The sequence below is a fragment of the Otolemur garnettii genome, unplaced genomic scaffold, assembly GCF_000181295.1.
Source record: "Otolemur garnettii isolate 467f Iridium unplaced genomic scaffold, OtoGar3 scaffold00052, whole genome shotgun sequence".
Classification (NCBI taxonomy): Eukaryota; Metazoa; Chordata; class Mammalia; order Primates; family Galagidae; genus Otolemur; species Otolemur garnettii.
In genome coordinates this window covers 1,334,967-1,361,011 of record NW_003852447.1, presented here as the reverse complement: position 1 = coordinate 1,361,011, position 26,045 = coordinate 1,334,967, and the positions used below count along the sequence as shown (strand labels likewise).

Sequence of the window (26,045 nt, the reverse complement as noted above, 5' to 3'; positions counted from 1 at the left end):
GTTCAAGTAATCTACAGAAAGTTAAGAAAACTAAATCAGAGAAACAAACAAACAACCAGACAGCAAACTGGGAACAGAAAATACAATGGCAGACTTAAGCCCTGACTTAGATGTAAATGGCCTGAATACAGCAGTCACATGACAGAGAGTGGCAGAGCTGATTGGCTGGCTCCATATCTCACACCTGTTATGAGAGAAAGAAGTTACCACTGCCTGCAGTCCTTCTGTACTCCTTTAAAAAATTAAAATGAAAGTTTTTTTTTTTTTTCCTGATAGTCTGGGCCCCAAACACGGGTACACGTTATACATTAGAGCACATTACACACAGTAAAATATGGTAGTTGCAATTTACAGAACACTGTATACAGCAAGAGCAGAATACATATTCTTTTCAGTTCCTGGATAGAACAAATGCATGATAGACTCAAATGAAAAATTAACAGCAGGAAGATAACAGAAAAACCTCCAATGCTTGGCATCTAAACAATACAGTTATAAATAAGCTATGGGCTAAAGGGGGAAATTTCAAGGGATTTAAAAAATATATTGAACTGCATGGAGATGAGAATACAATACATCAAAATGTGTAAGACACAGATAATGCAGAATTTATAGTTCTAAAGGCTTGCAATAGAAAAGAGAAAGTCTCAAATCAATAATATAAGCCCCAACCTCAAAAACTAAGACAAGGAAGACCAAAATAAACCCAAGGCAAGCAGAAGAAAGGAATAGTAAGACGCAGAAATCAATGAAATTGAAAATGGAAAAATAATAAAGAAAATCAAAGAAAGAAGAAGCTAGTTCTTTGGAAAAATCAATAAAATTGATCTCTGGCAAGGCTGACAGGGAAAAAGGAGAAGACACAAATTACCAATATTAGAAATGAAACAAGATTTATCACTATGGACCCTGAAGACATCAGAGGAATAATAGAGGAATATCATCAACAACTCCACACACACATGAATTTGACAACTTCAATGAAAGGGAGCAATTCTTCAAATCCCCGAACTACCACAACTCACCCAAAATGAAACAGATAATTTGAATAGTCCTATAACTTTAAAGAGAATGGAATTATTAATTTATAAAACATTCCCCTTCTTCCAAATATCTTTAGGCCCCAAGAGAATTCTACTGACATTTAAGGAAGAAATAACAAGAATCTCCACAATCTCTTTCAGCAAATAAAAGAGGAAGAGGAAACCCTTCCCAATTCATTTTTGAAGCTAATAATAGCCTGGTTTCTAAACCAAAGATGGAAAAAAATAAAAAGGAAAAGGAAAAATATAGACCAATATTTCTACTATGGTTTGGATATTTGTCCTCTCCAAAACTCATGTTAAAATCTAATTGTCATTGTAACAGAATGAAGAGGTGAGACCTTTAAGAGGTTATTAGGCATGAAGAGGACACTTATTAGAGACAGGAAGGTATTAATGCCATTGTATAATGGAGTTCAGTCTCTTTTAGTTTCCTGGTCCTTACACCTTCCTCTGGGTGAGGACCATGCCCGTACCTTGACTCAGATTGAATGTCTGTTCTTTATAAATTATCCACTCTCAGCAATTCTATGATAGCAGCACAAAACAGACTAAGACATTCTCTTATGAATATTAGACATAAAAATCCTTAACAAATATTAGGACACAGAATTAGAAAATACATAAAAAGAATTATCCATCATAACGTAAGGGGGTTATATGAGGGATTTGAGGCTGGCTCAGTATTTGAAAGTCAGTCATTGTAATCCATCATATTAATAGGATAAATAAGAAAAAAATCAAACAATCATATCAATCCATTGGACAAAAATTCAACACCCAATTTCATGATAAAAATTTTCGGAGAAATAGGAATAGAGGGAAACTTCTACAACTTGATATGGAGCATCTACGAAACTTACAGCCAACTTTATGGCAAAAGCCTGATTGTCTTCCTTTGCCACTTTTATTCAACTTAGTGCTGGAAATTCTAGGCAGTGGAATAGAAAGAAAGAAAAGCGTACAGACCAAAAAGGAAGCAATACAACTGCTACTACTTGCTGCTGCTGTGGTTGTCTACATAGAAAATTCTGAAGAATCTGTGTAAGAAAGATCTCAGATAACTGAGCTCAGAAATGTCACAGGATACCAAGTAAACATACAATTGTATTAATGTATGTCTGTTAAGTAACATGTGGATACTGACATTGAAACTATAATATTATTCACAATTGCTCAAAACCTGAATAATTAGGTTTAAATCTAACAAAACATGTATAGGACTTAGATGCTGAAAACTACAAAATGTTGTTAGAGGAACTCAAAGTGACAAATAAATGGGGAGATTCTGTGTTCATGGATGGAAAGACTCAACATAGTAAATACATCGTTTCTCCCCAGCTGATATTTAGGTTTAATACAATTCAAATTTTCAGCAAGATTTTTTTTGGTAGATACAGATAAGAGTATTGTAAATTTTCTATTCAAAGGCAAAAGAACTAGAATAGCTAAAACAATTTTGAATAGGAAGAATAATGTGAAAGGAATTAGTTTACGGTGGAATACTCCTCAGCAATGAAAAGGAATGAGCTATTGATACTTGTCAGAACAATGCTGAATCCTCAGGGATAGGAGGAAGGACCCTGTGATGATGCAAACGTGCTGCATCTTAGCTGCATCAATGTCAACATTTTGTTTATGATTTTTTTTATTGTGGCTTTTACCTCTCAGGTAAACTGTAGAAGGGTAGGTGATATCTCTTTGTATTATTTCTTAAAACTGTATGAATCTATCATTATCTCAAAAAAGCTTAATATAAAAATTGCGGTCAGTGGACGAGCAAAAGAGAAGAAGAAGAAGAGGAGGAGGAAGAGGAAAGAAGAAAATTAAGCATAGTAAAAAACCAAAGTATTATATGATAATCTGTACAACTAAACAAGTTTGTTGCAACTAAATCAGAAATCATGTTGACGACTTCTTCATACCTTGTTCCACTGTTGTCTATTGGTTTTCCTTGTACTTTCAATGGACCTTCACCCATGCATGATTTTGTAATGTCTATCACGCGTTGGTTATTTGGGAAATCTTTATTCATATGGCTCTTCAAAGGTTGACATTTTTCATTGTGTACGCAATATTAAAATGACTAATTTTTAATATGTCAGAAAAGTCTTTAGCTTTGGGAACCCAGAAATCTCATGATGAGGGACATGAATTTTCCAAAATTTGAATTTTTGCTCAAAAACTTAAATGTTTTCATTGGCACAAACCAGGTCAAGCATTTCCCTTGAAGTGACAAATTTGCTTCATTCTTTTTCAACAAAAGGCTTGCCACATACTCAAGTCTCAATAACCATTTGGTGTTTGTCCTCTCAAATAACATGGCGGCTGGGTCGGTTCACCAAACATACAGCACACCTGCTTTTCCTCAGAGACGCCATCATGCTTCACCATGATCGCAGATGCATTTTGTATGCACTGCTTATTTAATCACACTGAATACTAAATACATGTGTGCTTTAAAGTTGAGATCTAATAAAATTAACCATTTTTCTTGCTTCCTGCCAGGCAGGTTTTTGGCCAGGGCTGGGTTTGAACCTGCCACCTCTGGTATTTGGGCCAGTGCCCTACTCCTTTGAGCCCCAGGTGCCACCCTATCAGGCAGTTTTTAAGGTGTTGGTGTCATGATTCCTGCTTTGGCACTGCCAGGTTTACAGTGAAAAGGCGAATAACCTTCCCCCAGGGTCTCAGACCACATTTTGAAAGCTGATTTTCTGCCTTACCTTGTATTTGTATGAAACTTAACTTACCCTTGAAACTAATTTGCATGTTTCTCTCCCTTAGTGAACAGAATATTCTGACCTTTGGTTGTCAGTATGGACAGGAGTTACCTTACGGGGTTGTTACAGACCTCGTGGCCTTAGGGGCTGTGCAGATGCTGACAAGCATTAAATTGACCTAGTCAATTAGTGATTAACCAGAACAATAGCTTCCATGGTTTCAAGATGAGGAGTGGGGATGCAGCTGACTTGAAAGGACAACGTGAAGGACCCTGTGATGGATGATGCAAATGTCCTGCATCTTGGCGGCATCAATGCCAACATTTTGTTTATGATATATTTTTTTTACTGTGGCTTTTACCTCTCAGGTAAACTGTACAAAGGGTAGGTGATATCTCTTTGTATTATTTCTTAAAACTGTATGAATCTATCATTATCTCAAAAAAGCTTAATATAAAAATTGCGGTTAGTGGACCAGCAGAAGAGAAGAAGAAGAAGAGGAGGTGGACGCTTCACAGTAATTCAGCTTGTGGTGCAGCCTCAATTCTCCTGTCAAGCTCTGGCAGCCACCAACCCTGCTGTTTTTAATCATTTTCCTAGAAAGTTCTGAGCATTGCTGGGGCAATCAATTTACCACCATTGGTCTTTCTTTGCCAGTTTGATGTGATAAACTCTTTCCTGAAGGTGCGTCTGTACTTTTCCTTGAGAACAAAGAACTGCTGTTTAGTGATAGTGCTCCTGCCCTCCCCACTTGGGGTAGGTATCTTGCTGGCTTCCAAGGGAATCCCTTTCTTCTGGATGCTTAAGCTGCAGGAGGTCCACTACACCGCAGCATTGCTGTATTGTTTGTGACATTTTATTTGAATACCTGAAATCCTCTTAATTTCTAGGTGATCTTTGGAAGAAAACTTGTCAGCTGATTTTGGAAGAGTTTATTCACCTTTTAGCAAGGACTTCCTGGCTGTAGGTCTATACAGCATAAAATGATGCAGTGTGCTCAGCAAAAGGGAGGACAAGTGAGACCAAAAACTTCATTCTGTGTTCTTAAATTGGACAAATTACCTGGCAATGGCAAAGTCTGCCTTTCTCTAAATACTGTACTCTTTTGAGAAATAGGAGACATGTAACCAAATATGTAGGATACTTGAGGATTATATTTCTGACTAGAAATAAAAGTGCTCAAGATTCAGCATCACTGTGTAACCGTGACTTTTTATTTACTGGGTTGTCTTTTATTTTTCTCTGTAAAGTCTGTGTACCATCTGTGTTCCAGGAAATACCACCATCAAGTGTTCATAATGCTTGCAAATTGATGCTTTAAAATCATTTGAGCTCATTTTTCTGGTGAATAAGAGACATTTGTTGGGAAAATGCACAATCTAATTAAGCATTATTAAAAGACAAGAAAAGCATTAAAGAAAACATAATTACCAATACTGGAATGGATTCAAATAGGTGTTATTTTAAAATCTAACTACATTTTCTTCAAGATCTTATCATGAATGCCTGATTAAGTTTTTGTTTGCAACTGTTTTAAAAATTATATTTTCTTTTAACTGTTTTAAAAATTATCTTATTGATAATCCATATTTATTTTTTAGAATAATTTTAGACCTACAGAAAATTTGTAAAGAGAGTATGGAGGTTCCCCATATCTCCCCATACTCTTTTTACCCTTTTATTAACATAGTAGGAGTGGGTTGAATAGTGGTGCCCAGAAAATATGTCCACGTCCTAACTCCTTGTATACGTGAATGACCCTCATCTGGAAAATGGGTCTTTGTAGATGTAATGAAGTTAAGGATTTTGTGATGAGATTATCCTGGATCTAAGATGGGCCTTAAATCCATTATGACTGGTATCCAGGTAAAAGGAGAACACCAGATGAACACACACACACACACACACACACACACACAGAAGGAGACCAGGTGATGTTGGAGGCAGAACTTGGAATGGTGCAGGTACGCGCAAAGGAATGCCAAGGACTGCCAGCCACCACCAGAAGCCAGGAAGAAGCAAGGAAGAATTCTTCCTCAGTGTCTTCAGAGCAAGTATAGTCTTTCTTTCACCTGACCCCAGAACTGTGAGAGAATACATTTCTGTTGTTTTAAACCGTCCAGTGGTAATTTGTTACAGCAGCCCTGAGTCATTTACACAACAGTTTACAGTAATATGGGGCGTCTGGGAAAATTGATGAATCAGTATGGATATATCATTAGCAACCAAGGTCCACTCTTCGTTCAGATTTCCTGAGTTTTTATGTAATGTCCTTTTTCTATCCCGGGGTCCCATCCAGGATACCACATCACATTTGGTTGTCACGTCTCCTTGGGCTCCTCTCGATTGTGACAGTTTCTGAGACTCATTACTGATTTATTATTATGATTGTTAGTTTTGCCAGAATTATTTGAGCTTTGGCCACTGGGAAGGCCTTCAGTTGGCTCCTATGTCTCTTTTGACAGATCTCATCACTGTGGGGAGTTTTTCTTTTCAAGCACTTTTGTAATTTTTGGCAGTGTAAAAGATTCCAGGCTCATCTTGTATATTTCCTGTTCCAGCCCTAGAATTAGCCATTTCTAATCCCTGTTTCCCTTCATTGGAGACTGTCACTAAAAGCCAGAGTCTTGGTAGTAGGACTGTTCATTGCTACTGGGCTTTGTGGCTTCCACGCTGGCAAAGCAGGAGATGCTTGTGTACACTGACTTGTATAAATACACACAGCAGTATTTCCATACATAAACATGGGTGTCTGCATTAAGCCACACACTACCACTCACACCCATGTCTCCAACTCTAATCTGTTACCTTGTGGGTCATTTTAACTTCGTCTCCTGCTTATTTTAAACTCCCACCCCAAACTGTGAAAAACTTGGCCCTCACCAGCCTCTCCTGATTGATTTAATTTTTTCAGTTTCAGTACACATGTGTGGAAGTGTCAGAATTATTAATCCATATTCCCGTGGGATACACTTTATGACCTAGAGTGCTATGTGAGGTTGGACAATTAAATTCGCAAACTCATCCTAGAAAAAGTGCTACCTCATTGCTGGACATCACTATGGTCACCTTTGAAGTGCTCCCCTTGGGAAGCTATGCACCATCACCAGCACCTAGTCTGCTCTTCAGAGCAGTCTTGGAACTCTTTTTCTGGAATAGCTATCAGAACTGTTGTCTTATGAGGTCTGACAATTAAGTTCATGAACTCATCCTAGAAAAAGTGTTTTGAAGGGTGGACTAGGTGGGGGGCATTGGTACTTAGCTTCTCTAGAGGAGCACTTTGAAGGTGACTGTATGGTGTTCAGCAGTGAGGTGTGTAGCCCTTTTTCTAGATTGAGCTTCTGAACTTAACTGTCTGACCTTGAATGTACAGTTTCTTTTGCCTTTAGTTTTATATTTTCCACTCTTTCTAGAATTACTATAGTCAGCAACTTTTCCCTCCACCCTCCTTGCCGAGGTTGTGTCATGCATTTTAATACAGTTAGATGGTTTTGTTACATTCTGCTTTCCATCCTGGGCTTCCTTCTGACCTCCTAGATGATTTTTAAAAATTTGTATTACAGATGCAGTAGGGCACATTCAGGGTGGTATGGCTGCAGGCAGGAAATTTGCATTATATCAAAAGTTACTCTCTGTGCTGCCAAGTTCAATGGGTTTTGACAAGTGCCTAATATCATGTCACCACAATTCCAGGATCATACAGAATAGTTTCATGTCCCTAAAATATCCCCTAAGCTGGATGAATTTTTATTTGGAAAAGAAACAGAAACCAGAAAACAAACACCTGGGAACAAATTTTTTAGAATTCATAAATGTTAACATTTCGTCATATAGGTTTCAGGTTTTTTTTTTTTTTTTAATAAAAGAAATTCTAAAAATAGACAAAGTAAGTCCTCTTGTCCTCCTTCCTAGTTCCAGGTCTCTTCCTCCTGCTCAAGGACAGTTCCTGGTACAATGGGATCTTGCCAGTCCCTGAGTTTATACTTCACTAGATGCATTTGTGACCCTAAGTAGTAGATTATATGGTTTTGTGTGTTCTAGATACGTTTATATAAGTGAACGATTTTATGTGTCTCTTTCTAAAACTTGCTTATTTTATTCTCAATACCATGCTTTTAAGATCCATCTATGGACCATAATTTTTGTGTTTTAATGGCTTTATAATGCTTAATTACAGGAGTGTGCTACATTTATTTGTTTTTCCATTAGTGAAGATAATATATTGGGCTTTGTTTTCTGCTATTTCATATTCTCTCTGAATATCCTGTACATAGGTCTCTATGCGTGTGTAGAAGAATTTGCCCATATGGCTGGAAGTGCAGTTGGTGGAGAGTGGGGCATGTACATTTTCTATTTTACTAGAGATGGATCTACCAATTTCCCACAACCTTCGCATCCCTTGGTGTTGCTTGCTTTTACATTCTTGCCAATCTGATGGGTGTGAATAGTTGGTTTTCCCAGATTCTCAGACGGTGCGGAACCAATCACTTTCTTAGCTACTAAAAATAAATCTGAGAGGAGCTTGGATTTTTACCCTAGGGGCCATTTGTTCCCATTTCTGACAGCCTTTTATGTTATTTATTTTCAAAGATGTGTGCTTATCCAGGATGTACGAAGATATTTTGGAATACAGCTGCCCCCAAATTCTCCGTACCAGAATCTGTCATGAAGGAAACCTTATATCCAAAATATGAGGTAACATATCGAATGAGTTTTCTCTATTGTTGTTGTTATTATTTAATAATTAAATTGTATAATTGATTCTGACAGTAGTTTTATCAGACAGCTGTTAAGGATTGCTTGGAAGGCACTGTAGAAATTATTTATATAGATGTAAGTAGTTAATAGTGTGTTATAAATAATCATTATATTTATGGACATATATACCTATGTGCTTATAAAGCTGTAATTTTATATATTCCTATAAATATAACTATACTTTTATATTATATGTTTTAAAATGTTATACTTATCTGTGTTACTTTAACTCATTAGAATAATGTTCTGTTTCTTTTGGAAAGGGTATTTTATTTGACTGAGAATTTAAGGTTCGTTTAGAGGCTCTTCATGGTATTTTAATTTGCTTTTAAAAAACAGTTAATTTAATGTTAAAAGTGTTTAACACTACTCACATACAGTTATTAATCTTTTTTCTTCCCTTAAAGAATATTTCCTTATTTATACTGATTATTTAAAAAGTAAGACAAATCAAGAGAATGAAAATAAAATCTTCTATTATTTGTTTCTCAGAGACAACACTGCCAACATTTTGGGTTCCGTTTCTTTCACTTGTAAAAATTGTTCTTCCTCTGTTTTCTCCTCCTTTCTTCTTTGCCGTCTTATTTCTTCTTCCTTCTTAATTTGCCTCGTACAGTAATTCGGTGGTGAGCATCACTGTGTGTACGTTTTTAGTAGTATGTAGGGCTATTTCATTTGCACAGTGTTTTAGGTGCCTACTAAAACATGTATATCAGAAAAGGATAAAACAAAAAAGTTAGAGAAATCATGGGGCAAGCGTAACAAGAGTAATAGTACAATAAAGCCAGGAGTAAGTTTAATTCAAAGAAATTTAGTGCCCATATGCTGTTGCCTGAAATAGGGTCAGGAAGCTCTTAGCTTCCTTGCGACCAGGGCAGTGATGGAATCATGTTTTGTTTGATCTATTGATACTATATGTCTAGAGTGTTAGCATTAAATACCTTTATATTTCTCTGATTACTTGATTATGGTGTAATATTCTTGAATTATTATATTAAATTCTGTTAGGCCATGTTTTATTTTTAACGTATACTCGTGAGTGAAATATATATATAGGATTTTTTTTCCTTTGTTGGACTTTGCTATCAGAGTGTTCAAGATTTATAAAGTTCATTGGAGAACATTTCATCTTTTAAAATATCCTGGAATTGGGTCAGGCATGGTGGCTCACGCCTATAATCCCAGCACTCTGGGAGGCCGAGCTGGATGGATTGCTTGAGCTCAGGAGTTTAAGACCAGACTGAGCAATAGCAAGACTGTCTCTAGAAATAGGGAGGTGTCATGGTAGGCACCTGTAGTGCCAGCTACTAGGGAGGCTGAAACAACAGAGTCACTGGAGCCCTAGAGTTTGAGGTTGCTGTGAGCTATGATTCCACGGCACTCTACCAAGGGTGACAGAGTGAGACTGTTTAAAAAAAAATTCTTGAATTCATATAGTATAGAAATAATCCCGAATATTTGGTAGAAATTGCTGAACATATCTGAACCATTTGGAATGGCAATTGTTTGATATTTAAATTTTTTTCTTTTCTAGCACTTGGGCTACTCATGTTTACTGTTTTTTCTTGAGTCAATTGGTAACTTGTATTCTTACAGCAAGCCACCTATTCAGTTGAGATTTATAAGTTATGTGCATAGAGTTGCATATGTTATATTTTGTCAATTTTCATCTTCATTTCTTATCTTGTATCATTTTCCCCCATTTCTAATGATATTTCTGATTTTTCTTATTTAGAATAGAATTTTTAGAAATAGTTTGATATTTTCTTTTTTGTGTTCAATTACAAATGCTATGCTCTCTGTTTGTTAGACCACTATGATAATCATAAGTAATGGCATAATACCATCACTTTTATTTTGTTATTTTAGTGAGATTTATGATATATGATGCAATAGCTGTTTGATATCATGGCCAGAGAAACAAAAAAGTTCAATCCACTACCTTTGACCAAAAATTTTTGAAATAATTATGAATTAAAGTTTTGGTGCTCTGAACTTTTATTACTTCTCTCGTTTTGAAATTTTTTGGTTACTGGCTTTCTGTTTTCCAGGGAATGTCTACGTTCCACTTTGACGTTATTTTCTAATTTCTTGTGTTGACAACTTAATTAATTTGTCTTTCTTCTTTCTTTAAGTGATGAGAGTTTTAACTTATAAACTTTTTAACTTATGAGTTTTGTGTAAGGCTTTGACTTTATTTCATAAATTTTTATTTGTACTATCTTTGCTTATTTCCTAAATTTTTCCCATTATAATTTTCATTTTCTTTTTGATATACCACTTAACATGAGAAAGACCTTTAAGTTTTTTTTAATTTGTTGGAATGATTTTGTTTAAATTTTATTCTTATTAGCGTAAGAAGATGAATTCTTCAGGATCCCAGTTTTTTAGAATTTATTGATTTTTTTCTTTGTGGTATACTGGGTACTAGATATTCCAGTATCTACTAACCCAGTGGTGTTATTTGTAGTTATCATGTTTACACTATGGCAAGACTACACCAAGTGCAGTCTTTGGAATCAGTCTTGGATTGAACGCCACTTTTAGGGTAACCTTGTACTATTATCTTAACCTCTTGAAGTCTAATTTCAGCAATATCTCTGAAGTAGAGTAGGAGGATTTTTTCCACTGGATACTGTTAAAGCAGCACTGTGATTGCTCTTTCAATGCACATTAATTTGGGCAATATTTTGAAAAGTTTTAAGGTTCCAACATGATGAACCTTGTGCTCTTTTAAAAATAAGCAACCGCATATTGTTTATCTGCTGTTTTGACATCCACAAATAACGTTTTTTGTGCTTCTTGTTGTTAAAAGCGTTCTTTGAAATACGTCACAGCCATCATTCCATCATATTTCAATATCTTATGTAAGCACAGGACAAAATAGTTCCAACCTCTCTTGTATATCATTTAGTTTGTCTTTGAAGAACAATGAGGACAGTGGCTAAGTCCCTTTCTGCTATGCCTAGGAATTCTCTTACCTTATGTTGTGCTAGTGTTATGTTTTAGAAACAAAACCTAAGACAGGATTTTTGGCCAAAATTCAGTGCTGGTGATTCCTAAATTATCAGTGCTAATTACATGATACTTTTAAAATACGGATTTTTAAAAATTCAACAAATATTTAAAAAATTTGTCATGTTTGTGGTTTGACATCTAAGCATTTTAGCAAACAAATAAAGCAGCAACCTGCTTTTATTACCATGAATCCACCAGGCTGTCAAATTTAGGTGTTCTAGTTCCTGCATATCTTTTCACTGATTATAAGAAAGAGAAATAGTATCTAATAATAACCATAATCATTATAGCAGCTTACTTTAGAACAACAAATATACATGTATGGCTTCATTGATGAGTGGAATTCAAAGTATAAGGCATTTAAGGAAATCTTTTCAATTTACATTCAGAGTGCTTGCTTATATTTAAAAATGAATAGTTGTGTTTTGTCAAGAAATCTAGACAATATATCTTGTTCATCATCCTGATGTTGATATGCTAAATAGGTTCAATGCTAACCTGTGAGATCATTGATCACTCCTAAGATTAAGGATGTCATAAGTAGTGTGAAAATACTCATTTGGCTAAAGACCAACACTGAAGCCATAATGCAGGCTTTGGCCCAATACTAAAGCTCTAGCTGGACTTTGAGGAATCTTGGTAAATATTTTTTAGAATTCTCCCCATTTCACCTTTCACATGATTTTCCTTTTGGTGATAATGTACTATGACATTATAGTCATAATAAATAAATAGACATTTTATGTATGCATGTTTAATATGAGGGCACATATAATTAGGTCACAGTATTTGCAATTTTAAGGTAATGTCCAAAATCTGAATTGCAGTTGAGTCCTTCACCCAGGAAGTGTGCCAGCTGCCCTTACATTGTACTCGATAGGTGGGAACTTATCAAGCCCCCTCCCACCCTCTTCCCTTTCATGAATTTAGTTGTGTTTTTCTCTCCTGTGGGCCTGTAGTTCTTGATCTACTGTTTTCACATTAGTACTGAGTACATGGGAGGCATGCCTTTCCATTCTTGAGATACTTAGGAGAATGTTCTCCAAATTCATCCAGATAAATACAAGAGATAAAAAGTCTCCATCTTATTTTTTTTAATATCTGAATAGTATTCCATGGTGTGTGTGTGTGTGTGTGTGTATATATATATGCTACAGTTTATTAGTCATAAACTTTTAAAAGAATTTCAAAACATAATTTAAAATTACCATCTTTTTGTCATAGAGTGTTCAAACAAGCAGACTTGTAATTGAGAAATTTCTATCTGGAAGCCAAGAAAGTATCATTACTGTGGAGCATGGCAAATCAGCTTTTCAGGTATGTATAATTTTTGTGCTTAATTGTGGGTTGGCTTCTGTATCTGTTAACTGTTTAGAAATTATTTCTTGGCTCGGCACCTGTGGCTCAAGTGGCTAAGGCACCAGCCATGTACACCCAAGGGTGGTGGGTTCGAATCCCCGGCCCGGGCCCGCCGAACAACAATGATGGCTGCAACCAAAAAAAATAGCCGGGCGTTGTGGCGGGCACCTGTGGTCCCAGCTACTTGGGAGGCAGAGGCAGGAGACTCGCTTGAGCCCAGGAGTTGGAGGTTGCTGTGAGCTGAGATGCCACGGCACTCTGCCCAGGGGGACAGCTTGAGGCTCCTGTCTCAAAAAAAAAAAAAAATTATTTCTTGGTGCTTCCTCATTCTGGGAAATGTCTCAGATCATTCAATGATATCTTTGCTGAGGACATATTTCCTCTTTCTCAAATATGCTATTTTTATGACACTCAGAAAATGTTACTCACTAACCAACAGCAGGACCTCTGCTGTGAGCTTTTCTGAAATTCCTAGTTTTTTCCCTTATTCTTGTCTAGGTCTTAAATGATCAAAGGAATGTATTTATGAGTCTTTTCATCAATGATGGAAGCTATTTATGGGCATGAAGCAGAGTAAAACTGATCATTTTAAATGCACACTGGTGATTTTAGTGTCACCACAGTGGATCCAAGTCAGTGCAGCAAGTAAAAGAAAAAAGATAGAGGTTGAGGGAAGAAGAGAGGTGTTAGGTTTACATAACTGGTGTGGTAATGACCTGAACTTTATGTGGACGAACAAGAAGTGGAGCTTTTATAAAGAAAATTGCACGACAAAATTTAAAAGGCACTGCTTCTAGATCACTGCTGGGCTAGAAAAATAAAGCTTATTTTACTAGGAGTCCCAGGTTAGAACTGACTATTCCCCATAGTGGAAATTATACAGCGCCATATCAGGCCAAGATTATTCTGCTTTCATCCCCGACATCTATAAATACCTATTAGACAGTCAAAACAGGCCAAAACAGGTCAGTCTAGGATTCATGATACAAGGCCATTATGGTTTTAAAGCTACCAATAACCTCAAAACAGGAAATACTGATCAAAATAAAAGATATGGCTGGAAACTAATAGTCACAAAGGAACTGTTAGTTCCTTTCCCTATCTCCCTCATATAACATTAATAAAGGGACTATTTTACTGCAAAGAAAATTTTACTTTTATATATCACTAGCCAGAACTTTTATCCTTAGTTATTACATAAATGCTGTCCAGGGCCATTATCCAAATGGCATGACCATTTTATGGCCACAATTCACTTCTGTATTTACAAACAGAATTTTCATAATTTACACGAGCACATCTATCAGTGAAGGTTTAACACTGAGGTGCAAGCAAACATCCATCCTATCTGATGTTTTGCAGACAGCAATGTGGGAGATATATTTTTAATTCCCTTTCATTTGAGTGACTTTACATTAAAAAAAAAAAATCAATAACTTAGAAGTTCTAGTCTCCAAAGGACGTTTTCAAATGTATGTGTAGAAATGGTCACAGACAATAAGATCTTCCATGTCCACATCCTCTTGTAACTGCTGCACCGTTTTCTCCCCAACTTCTTCCCTTTGCCTCCAAGAGGGGCTCGGAGAAGACGGGTGTTTTGCTTGACTTCCTTGATGTCCTGGACTTTCTGTAGCTCTTTATTTTTCTTCAGTCTGTTCATTATAAATTTAGCTTGGCGTTTCTGTTTGATCTCTTCAACTGTCTTCTTGCATCAATAGTTTTTATTCCATAGCTCTCTTTGGTATTGGACAAGTTTGTTTCTATGTTTTTCAAATTCAAATGAATTATCCACCGTAAGCTCTTTACCAGCTGCTTTCCAGAATGCTTTAATCTACCTGACCTTGTGAGGATTGGCTTCTTTTGAAAGTTTTTATGACATTTGGATTTACAAAATCTGAACACCTTGCAAAAATTATTGTGGACGAACATCATGCTGTGGCTGGGGTAGATTGGCCTGAACAGAAATAACACTTCTCGAAACACATGTTAAACCCACCTGGGTTCCTGCTGACCAAACACTAAGCTTGAGAAGAAAGTGATTTTTTATTTCAAAATTTTAAGGGATACAAATATTTTAGGTTACATGGATTTTGCTTTTGCAGTTCTTGAGTTATGGCTGTAAGTGTGCTCATCACCAAATAGTGGTCATCATACCTGTTCGGTAGATTTTTGCCCATCCCCATCTCCCCTTCCCCACTGCTTGGTTCCCATGGAGCCTTACTCCCCTTTGTGCTCATAGGTTAGTTATAATTTAATAGCGAGTACATGTGGTATTTGTTTTTCCATTCTTGTGATGCTTCACTTAGGATAATGGATTCCAGTTCCATTCAAATTGCTGCAAAAGGCAATTTATCCTTTTTTATGGCCGAGTAGTACTCCATGGTATACATATGTCACATTTTATCAATTCCACTCATGAATTGATGGGCACTTGGGTTGATTCCACATCTTTGCAATTGTGAATTGTGCTGCAATAAACATTCAAGTGCAAGTGTCTTTTTGATAAAATGACTTCTTTTCCTTTGGGTAGATACCCAGTAGTGGAATTGCTGGATTGAATCGTATATCTTTTAGTTCTTTGAGGAATCTCCATACTGTTTTCCATAGAGCTTATACTAATTTGTAGTTCCACCATCAGTGTATAAGTGTTCCTTTCTCTCAGCATCCATACCAGTGTCTATTGTTTTTTAATTTTTAATAAAAGCCATTTTAGCAGAGATATGGTGCTATCTCATTGTGATTTTAATTTGCATTTATTTTCCTAGCAATTAGTGATATTGAGCATTTTTTCTTATAATTATTAGCCACTTGTCTTTCTTCTTTTGAGAAGTTTCTGTTTATACTTTTTGCCCACTTTTTATTTATTTATTTTTTTTATTGCATTTATGGGGTACAATGTGCTGATTTCATATACAGTTTAGAATGCTTACGTGGTACTGGTTGATATATCCCTCACCTCATTTACTTAATTATTATGTTAAGACATTTATACTCTATACTTAATAGATCTGACATGACCCTTGTAATATGCACCATAGGTGTGATCCCACCATTCACCCTCCATCTGACTTCCTCCCTCCCCTCCCATCCCCCCCTTCATCCTGGGCCATAGTTGTGATCTATTCTTCATATGAAAGTGCGAGTGATTGTAAATTGATTTCATAATATACTGAGTACATTGGATACTTTTCCCTCCAGTCTTGAGATACTTTACTAAATAGGATATGTTTCAGCTCCATCTGTATAAATATAAAAGAGGTAAAGTCTCCATCTTTTTAAAAGGCTAATCCATTCATGGATCAATGGGCACTTGGGCTTCTTCAATGACTTGGCTATTATGAATTGAGCTGCAATGAACAATCTGGTGCAAATACCTTTGTTATAAAGTGATTTTTGGTCTTTTGGATATATTCCTAGTAGAGGAATTGCAGGATTGAACGGCAGGTCTACTTTTAGATCCCTGAGTATTCTCCACACTTTTTTCCAAAAGGGGCGTATTAGCTTGCATTCCCACCAGCAGTGCAGAGGTGTTCTCTTTTCTCCACATCCACGCCAACATCTGTAGTTTGGGGATTTTGTTATATGAGCCACTCTTACTGAAATTAGATGATATCTCAAAGTGGTTTTGATTTGCATTTCTCTGATTATTAGATGATGAGCATTTTTTTTATGTGTCTGTAGGCCATGTGCCTATCTTCTTCAGAGAAGCTTCTGTTCAAGTCCCTTGCCCACAGTGAAATGGGGTTACTTGTTCTTTTGTTATCAGTAAGTTTGAGTTCTCTGTGGATTCTGGTTATCAAACTTTTATCAGAAGCATAACCTGCCAATATCCTCTCCCATTCTGAGGGCTGTCTGCTTGGTTTACTTACTGTGTTCTTGGCTGTGAAGAAGCTTTTTAGTTTGATAAGATCCTGTTAATGTATTTTTGGTGTTCCTTCAATTGCCCGGGGGGTCCTCCTCATAAAGTATTCTCTCAAGCCAATTTCTTCAAGTGTTTCCCCTGCACTCTCTCCAAGAATCTTTACAGGAACCAGGCAAGGTTGCCCATTGTCTTCACTGCTTTTAAACATTGTAATAGAAGTCTTTGCCCACTTTTTAATGGGGCTGGGTTTTTAAAATTGCTTTGCTGATTTGTTTGAGTTCTTTGTAGATTATGGTTATTACACATTGGATGTATAGTTTGCAAATATTTTCTCTCATTCTATAAGTTGGCTCTTTTCTCTATTGATTATTTCCTTAGCAGAGCAGAACTTTTTAATTTAGTCTAGTCCCATTTATTTATTTTTGGTGTTGCCATAATTGCCATTAGGGTACAGAGAATTTATGACTACAACATCCTGCTATATTCTTAAAACACAGGTATGATTGTGTCACTCATTTCTCAGCAAATCTAGTAACTCCACCTGTAAAGTCAAGTCTGAGGACTCAAAGACGCCTTATGACCTGGCCTCAATCATATGCTTCTCCTTCCATGGACCTTGATGGACTCTGTGTATGCCTGTACCAGTGGCTTATATTTACTGACACTTTGGGACTCTTCTGTGCCCATTTAGGCTGACCCCTTGGCCTGGGATGTTCTTGACTCCTTCTCCATGTATAGAAATACTGCTGCCTTCCACCAGCTTTGACACTATCTCTTCAAGCTGGGCTGCCCAGGATCCTCTCCTTGCAGAATTGTGTCTCCCCCTGAATTCTCTTTGCACCAGATTTGTGCCATCTGTATAGTCATTGCCACAGTCAGTTTGATTATAGATATTTCTTTTTTGCTATTTTACTAATATATTGTTTGAGGGCATGAAACATGTCCTTTTCTTTGGTACTTTCCATTCTAGCACAGTAGTGCTTTCCAACTCTTAATGTAGTAACACCAGTCTGGGTGCTACTATGATATTTGTGTAAGTCCTCTGGAGTAAAAGGTTGAGGCTCCTAATGATGAGAAGTGACTTTCCAGGGGACAGTAGCTGCCCCAGGTCCAACCAGTGAAGCTTCATGGTTCAGGGGATTCCTGGCTCAGCATATCCATTGTACATTCACACACACCAGCGCTGCTTACACCAGCTGGGAAGCTTTGCGCTATACTACCTTGGACATAGGAGGGCTGTTAGAGCACGTTGAGGTTTTAAAAATAAGATAGTTTTCATTATATACTTTTCTAAATTAATTGCTGACTTTTAAATTCTTTTACTCCCTATGAAGTCAGTGATTTCAAAATCAGCAAGAAATACTAAATAATTACCTAAATGGTGATTGTTAGCCAACTGTCAGATGATATTTTAGTTTTACCAAATACTATCTATGGTTAATATATATTTTTCATTTGATTTTCCAGTCTTTCTTATTAAGAAAATCTGCATCGTATGAAAATACCCTAAAACATGGCAGTACAGAATTTCTACCATTAAAGGTACCATAATTTTTTGGTTTTTACTATCTAAAAGAAATGTTTATATTTTTAGCAGTAATAATCATTGATGGCTTTTTAAAAAAGCACACACACATATTTTATATTCTCTAGTCTAATTACATATTGAGTTACATATATAGTTATTTGAGACAAGAGGAGCATAGTAAGTCACAAAGAATCAATATTTCTATTGTACTTTACTTTATCTTGAAATACATAACTAAGTTGTATAAAATTGTTAAGTTTTAAATTTGGGCCTTAATTCACTATAAAGAAAAACATCTATCTCTGTAACAAATTATTATTAGCAAAAAGTAATGCAGTTAACTTCATAGCTCAATAGGTAGAGAATGCTATATCAAAGTATTAGAATTAACTTATCTTTTATAAGTAATGAGTATTATTAAAGTTTCAAGTATTAATGTATAATTATGAAAAATTGTGTTATAATGTTAAATAATGATAGTATTATTAAAAATTAATTTCATTCTCTAAATTATTAGATAAAATAAATACTGTAATAAGCTGGGATTCTATTATTTAAGCTTATGAATATTGAATTGAAAGTTATTGTAGAGAATATTTCAATGGTATTATACAGAAAGTCAATGAAGTCAATATTTCTCAATTGATTTTTAAAATAGACTCAAATTGATTTTAATTTCATTTAAGGGATTTTAATAGCTTTTCCCTATTTGCATTAGATATCAAAATAGAGCATGGACTTTATTTGGATTTGAAGACAGCACCCTTTGAATTAAAATACATAAAATCAGAATGCCTATCTACTGTACGGTGTTTTTCAATGCCTATGTTGTCATATGACCAACAGTATTATTGTACTTTGCTTTAACTAACTCATTATTAACTATATAAGTTGACTTTTGAATAACTTTAAGAGTATAAGATGCCTTAAAATTTTTTAATACCGTGACCAAACTATATGTATGGTAATTGTAACTGAATTAATCTTAAATGTATGGTAACCAAACTGATCTTATATTTTTCCTATCTTTTTGCTTCTTTATTAAGAGAGCAAAATCTGCAATTGACATTTGGAAGAAGGAGAGCATAGCTCTCCCAGAAATCAAGTATGACATGAGAAGCAGCATGAAAGAGGTGATGTTTCAGAAGGCAAAGGAGCTGGAGCGCCAGCTCTCTAAGCAGCGCAAAGCTGAAGAGCTTATTTCCGTGAAAGAAGATATAGATGTCATCTTAGAGAATATTCAGGACAAACAATATATAAGACATCTCTCCCTCTCGCTCATTGAAGCATCGAGACAAGCTGGCATCAGTTACATTGTCTATCCCAAGAAAACAAAGATGAAATGGAAGAAAGGATTGAAATTCCAAAAATTTGCAATTGTGTATGAAGAATTATCCAAGCCTCCAAAAGCTCTTAAAAGGTCTTGTTTAAGCAACATATATATTTTTATAGTTTAAGAAATATATTATGGTTTTGGCTATAATCTATTCACTGAAGATATTACTTTCTTCAGCACTGAAAATACGCTAAACTATATTTCTTATAGTTTCAGAAATATATTATGGTTTTGGCTATAATCTCATTCACTGAAGATATTATTTTCTTCAGCACTGAAAATATGTTAAACTCATATGGTAAACTCTTAGTTCTTAGTTAAAGAACAACTCCTCCCCCTTTTAAAAATGTAGCATAGTATAACTATGGGAATGGTTCAATAATTGAAAGGGGAGCTGATTTAAGGACATGAAATCAGTCTAAATCAATTTGATGGGTAAATGAAATCTTCCAGTGGAAAGGAAAAAAAACTGACAAGTTATTTGTTTTAAGTGATTTAGCAGCAAAAATAACCCCTGCTCCAAACAAATACCACCGCTCAAAAATCAAAATAGATGGTTGGTTCTTCACTATTTTAAGTTACTGAATTGAGTACTAAATCTAGATAGACAAATTATCTTTTGTATGTTGTGATGCCTTATTTAGGGATACACACACACAAATAATTTTTCTTCTTACTTGGAAGTAATGGTAGGTAGGATATTTAAAAATATGGAGGGACTTAAAATAGTAAACAACTGAAATTCTATATATGTTCATGTTTAAGTGTTCAGGATTTAACCTTCTTAGAACCAAAGTATGGTGGAAAACAATTTCCAAAAAGCTCTGGGATTTATTTCTAAAAATTTGTATTTGAAGATATCCTTAGATGACACAGAATTCAGTAAACTTACGTCCTTTGGACAGTAAAGACTTTCATGGTGATATGGGAATCAAAAATGTTGTATTTGTGTTGTTATAAAGTCTTGCTGGTTCTGCAAAAGAGTTCATTGTTTTTTGGAATAGAAACAACTTATTGTTTCTGAGAAGAGTAGGGAGTAACACTTTATCAGTGTTATAAGTGTTCAGTAAGTTTCTAAGTGTTATAATAGAGGCTACCCATAGTGGAGAATGCCATTCATGTTTTTCGTGTACCTCTTAACATTTAAATTTTCCCTTCAACAAATATAGTATCTGGATGCTTTTTCATTAGCTCATCTTTAGAAGACTTCTGGTAGGTTTTTCTAAGTTGACAAATATTTTAGATCAGAGCTAGAATTTTGCTTATACATGTTTGTTCTATTTACTTATTTCAAAGTCTTATGAGTCTTCACCATCCTGGAAGGGATAATACACGTGACACCATTTTGGACACGACCTAAGTGACATCTAAATAAAGAATAGAAATGGATAAAACACTGCTGCTGGAGCATGTCGTACTGTTTGCTGACCCTTTATCACTTTGAGTATAAAATTTCACCATTTAAAAAGATTTCTTTTCCTTTCAGTAACTGAAGTTAACATTTGTATGTGGGGCAAATAGGTGTAACAGGAGCTGAACCTTTTCCCTTGAACCTAGGATGAACCTCTGCCTTGTGGGGGGTGGGGGGCAGGAAAACAAACAGTGGTGGTATTAGTATAGCCTTCCTGTCTTTTCTTTAAAAAATCTTACTTTAAATAATTGACCAGATAAATGTAAGTATGAAATAGGGGTTAGTGTTGCAACAAGTTTATGGATCAACTTACGTTTGAGACTTTTAAACTCTTTTTTTTTTCTTTTTTAGTAATCTTAACTTGGTAATTCAGAAATATCCTTTTCCCAGTTTATATTCAACCTTCAAGCTTGTTTCATCATATTCATCTTTGGCGGTCTCCCTCAATGGTTGCAAGCGAACCACATACAAACTCAGATGTCAAGTTAAATCTTGCAGAAGGTCATCATGTTCACATCGATCCCTTTGCTGTAGGTTGTTGCTAATGCAACTCTCCTCAGCTAGGTCACAGCAGGAAGCCATGTGTCTGCAGTCCCTCTGCAGCTTCACTGTTTCTCTTACCAGGGGCTTGCACCCTTCCTAATGCCGTGATATATTTTCATTGTTACAAAGGGATTGCGACCCACAGGTTGAGAACCGCTGCTTTAGACACTTCCCTGTGCTTGGGTCTCTGAGCTTGAAAAATACTTAAGCAGGCTGCCCATCTCTCCCATCTCCAACGACCTCTGGTCATTGAGTTATTGGCACACATCTTGCAAGTTAAACTTCCGTGGTTTATTTTGGTAGTTGTGCCCATCACATCCTTAGCTGGATTTTGCCTCTCCAGGATTCTGTTACCCCCATTGGGATCAATGAACCAAATTTCTTTGCTGCTCTTACCACTCTCATTCTCTTCCAGTTCTGAGGTCAGCACCCATAGGCTTTTCAGGAGTATTATGACTCCTCACTTGTGCATTCTTTGGTTTTTCCAAGGCTTAGGGGCTTGACTAAGCACACTCCTGCACAGCAGTGGCTCTCAAAGTGTGGTCCCTTCATCAGGGTTACCTGGGAACTTGTTAGAAGTGAAAGTCTAGAACTCTACCTTGGATCTACTGAATGAGCCACTCTGGGGGTTAGGGCCAAATCTGGGTTTTAACAAGTCTCCCAGTGTCTCTGATACATACTGAAGTTTGAGGATAATGCATGTAGAGTATTCCAGTGTATTCTAGCCAAGGCTGTGCTGGGTTGGGGCAGCAAGGCCACCTAAGTAGAGGAGGTTTGTGGGAGGCCGAGGGCTTGTGATGGTTGTGGTTCCGTGAGCAGGTGCAGGAGTCACAGCTGAGTAATTTGAGGAGTAAGGCAGGTTGTTACAGCGAACAAAGCTATGCTATAGTGTAGCTGTTGAAATGCGCCCATACAGGAGAGGACTGAGCTTCTCAGATAGAGGATCTGATACTCCCACAGCCAGTCTCTGTCAAGAGGAGATGAGTGGGATTTAGAGATTCACAACTTTCTCCTCTTTATGTTCATTCTCGTGCTCACATCACATATTTCAGCTTCCTATTTCTTTTCTTTTCTTCTTCTTCTTCCTTTTTTTTTTGGTTTTTGGCAGGGGCCAGGTTTGAACCCACCACCTATGGTATATGGGGCCAGTGCCCTACCAGGTGCTGCCCATCTATTTCTTTCCTACTAGCTTTATTACCTTACTGCGCAAAGTTTAGAGGGCTTAGACATTTAATAGGTACTGCAGCCACTCTTTGGTCTGACAGAAGTAATTGACTGCATAATTTTTGGTATCATTATTATTCTCTAGTGAGTAAGTGTCTAGAGAGCTACTTGCTCTCCCAATGCTGTGCCTCCTACTGGAACACTGTTCCCTCCTCACATTGGGGTTTGTTTGTGGTTTTGACACCATTACATTTCACTCTGGCAAGGAGGTTATCCAAGACCCCTTAACATGTGTGTGTTTCCTGCATCCATCTCTGGTACCAATGAGTTGACCTGTCAAGGTCCCAGTAGTACACAGATAGTATTGACTGCTTAGGATAGTTTTGGGGGGTCATGATAAAGGGGCAACTTACAAAGATATCAGGGTATAGGGAAACCACAAATGATATCCAGGGATTAAAGGTAGTAAAGCCATTTTTCTACCGCTTAGTTAGAGAGAGGGAGTTATTACTAGCACCCGGAAGAAAGAGTTGTATGGAAAGAATTTTCTTGAAAGCAGGAGTCATCTTTAGTTAAAATAAACTGAAGTACAATAGGAATATTAATTCTTTGTGACTTATATACTCCTCTCATCTCAAATAACTCAGTATGTAACTCAATATGTAATTAGACTGGAGAACGTAGAATATTCTGAAGTCTGAAGAGGCCAAACTGAGTAGAGGAATAAGTGCCGTGACTTACCTCTCTCTTTCCCCCTGTTGGGATTCCTAATTGCACAAGCTCTATGAGAAGAGAGAGAGCAAGGGATTGTAGGGTGTGGTCCGTACAGATCATCTCCAGGGCAGAGGGCAAGGTGGAGAAGGGAAGAGATGAATGCACAGGTGTGAACAAAACGTGCCTTATCTGGCACAGAGGGCCTTTCTACGGTGACGTTTGGTCAGGAAGATGAACCGAGAAGGAGGCTAGAAAGGGCAGTGGTCTTGAGGCTTGCTCAAGGAGGATGTGACTGCACACTTGGGGGCAAGGGTCGTGCTATCAGAGAGCTGCGCTGGGGCCTCATTGGGTGGAGTTTTGTAGACCATGGTGAGAAGCTTGGTTTTCATCCTGGGTACTACGGGAAGCTCTTGGAGGGAGTGACATGGTCTGATCTACATTTGGGAAAAAAACCCATGTTGGCTGCCGTGCAAAGAATGGATTAGACAAAGTGCAAGAGCAGAAATAGGAAATTAAGATGTTAGTGTTCTCTAAGTAGAATGCATATGGCAGCTTGTACTGAATGCCGTGAAAAGAGGAGAGTGTAAGAAAGAAATGAAAGGGAAAGAAATCGGTTTTTCCTACTTTTATTCTCCTGGTGTTTAGCACCAGATCTTTCTCAGTGTACACTAGGGATAAAGTGATGAGGTTAAAAAAGTTCTTTTCTTGCAATAGAATATGTTTACCCCATCCACTGTGGCTAATACAATAGCAGCCACACACTAAATGTTACTGGATGAAAACTATATTGCAAATGGAGGATTTGAGAAGAATAATCTTAGATTTGTAGCATTTGAAAGCGTAGTAGGTATTATCTAATTTGACAGCCTACTAGAGGGGGTGAAGTCTGGGGTGTTTATTTGGTGGTCTGCCTTAGAGTTAGCTTCTTTCTTCTTCCCGTGTCCTCAAGTTCATGTCCACACTGGCCTCTATTTATACATATATTTTCTAGGAGCCATATATTCTCTTGGAGCCATTGTTTCTCAGTGCCTATTGGCACTGACCTTTCATTTATCTTTTCCAAGACAAAATTAAGCATTTTCTTTCTCACCTCATGTTAATTTCTTAATTCTCCGTTGTACTTCCTCCAGTGGGTGGTGTGTTGGGAGTGTGAATTAAACCTGAAAAGAGCTTTGACCCCATTATTTTGGTACTCTAGGGAGGCTGAACCTTTAAAAGCAGTCATTTGCTTTCATAAACTCTGCAGAGAGTCTTCAGAAACTGTCATAATATTAATGAATGCAAAAGAAGACTTAGGCTGCATAAAATTAGCACATGGTTTTATTTCCATAATGGAGAAAGAATAATTCTTTTGTAGGGTTGAGTCGATTTATTGATTAGCAGGATAATTATATTTCTGTAATTAAAAGAAAATCCTTCTTTCGAAAATTAGATCAACATCTCACGGAATACTTCCTGGACAGAAGAAATATTTGCTCAAACTTCCGTTATATGAACGTCCAATACGGTGTCCCAGCTTACCTTCATGCTTTAATTTTGAAAAATTCCTTGAAAGTAAGGGTGGAATTCCAGAGGACAGTGATCCTCAGACGTGGGCCATTGGGATGCTGACTGAGCAAAGACCTCAGAGGGCCCCCATGCCTGAGAAAGCCAGTGAAACACCTGCTCCTAAAGACACAAAGGAAGTCGTGAAAGAACCCCCCAAATTAGAACTGAGTGATTCAGTGGAGTGTAACCTTTCTCCAGAAGTCATTAAACATTATGAAGCTGAAGTGGCCACCTTGACTGAAGAAATAAACAGCAAGAAAACATACCCTGCGTTTGCATATTGTAGGCGTGGAGCTATTTATAGGAAACTAGGAAAGCTACAGAGTGCCATGGATGACCTGGAGGAGGCAAGTTGTATTGAACTGAAATAGTGATATTCACCACTGGCACTTGCTTTGAACAATTAGTAATTTCTACTGGGATTTTGAATAATGCACGTGGACTGTACAGCATGCGGGATTGTGATTATATGATCATTAGCATTTTCAAATAGTTAATATTAATAACACCAGTTCCTGTCTGTCAGATTGGGAGGTTTTATTTTATGCTATGCACATCCAAACCCGCTGGGATCAATAGTGCTTGAAAAATGTATTCGATAGAATATCTTCCTTTCACAAATCAACTTTATTTGAACTTATACATATATTTTCTAGGCTATTTTCTTGGAGCCATTGTTTCTCAATGCCTATTGGCATCGACATTTCATTTACCTTTTCCAAGACAAAATTGATGAAGCTTTGGATGACTTGAATTTTATAAATAAACATGATAAGAATAATGCAGGTGAGTTGTCTGTGGAGACAGTGGGTGCTCTATCTCTACCTTGGCCTTTGTTGTTTATTGGTATTTATGTAGAGATACATAAATTAGGAGTCCTAAAAAAATGGTCGTGACTTTCCTCACTTAAATTTTTTATTCTTGATGTTGTTAATTTTGGGCTCATCCAATCCTATGCTGTTTTCAAAATACTCATCATGGTTTGAAATGTTAGTCACTTGATATTTGTTTTGGTAAATTGGTTCCTTACTGCACGTCTCA

The 26,045-nt window shown here is 36.7% G+C and overlaps 1 protein-coding gene and 1 pseudogene across 1 annotated transcript in view; one reads left to right on the top strand and one right to left on the bottom strand.

Moving 5' to 3' along the window:
- The window catches only part of TTC6 (tetratricopeptide repeat domain 6), a 179,795-nt gene that overhangs the window by 81,898 nt on the left and 71,852 nt on the right, over positions 1-26,045 (top strand). The window contains exons 9-14 of the mRNA XM_012806438.2: positions 8,354-8,458; positions 12,764-12,856; positions 18,228-18,302; positions 19,335-19,708; positions 24,889-25,351; positions 25,661-25,790. Of these exons, the coding sequence (XP_012661892.2) occupies positions 8,354-8,458; positions 12,764-12,856; positions 18,228-18,302; positions 19,335-19,708; positions 24,889-25,351; positions 25,661-25,790 (1,240 nt within the window). The remainder of the gene's footprint in view (positions 1-8,353; positions 8,459-12,763; positions 12,857-18,227; positions 18,303-19,334; positions 19,709-24,888; positions 25,352-25,660; positions 25,791-26,045) is intronic.
- LOC100960477 lies at positions 14,365-14,883 on the bottom strand (annotated as a pseudogene).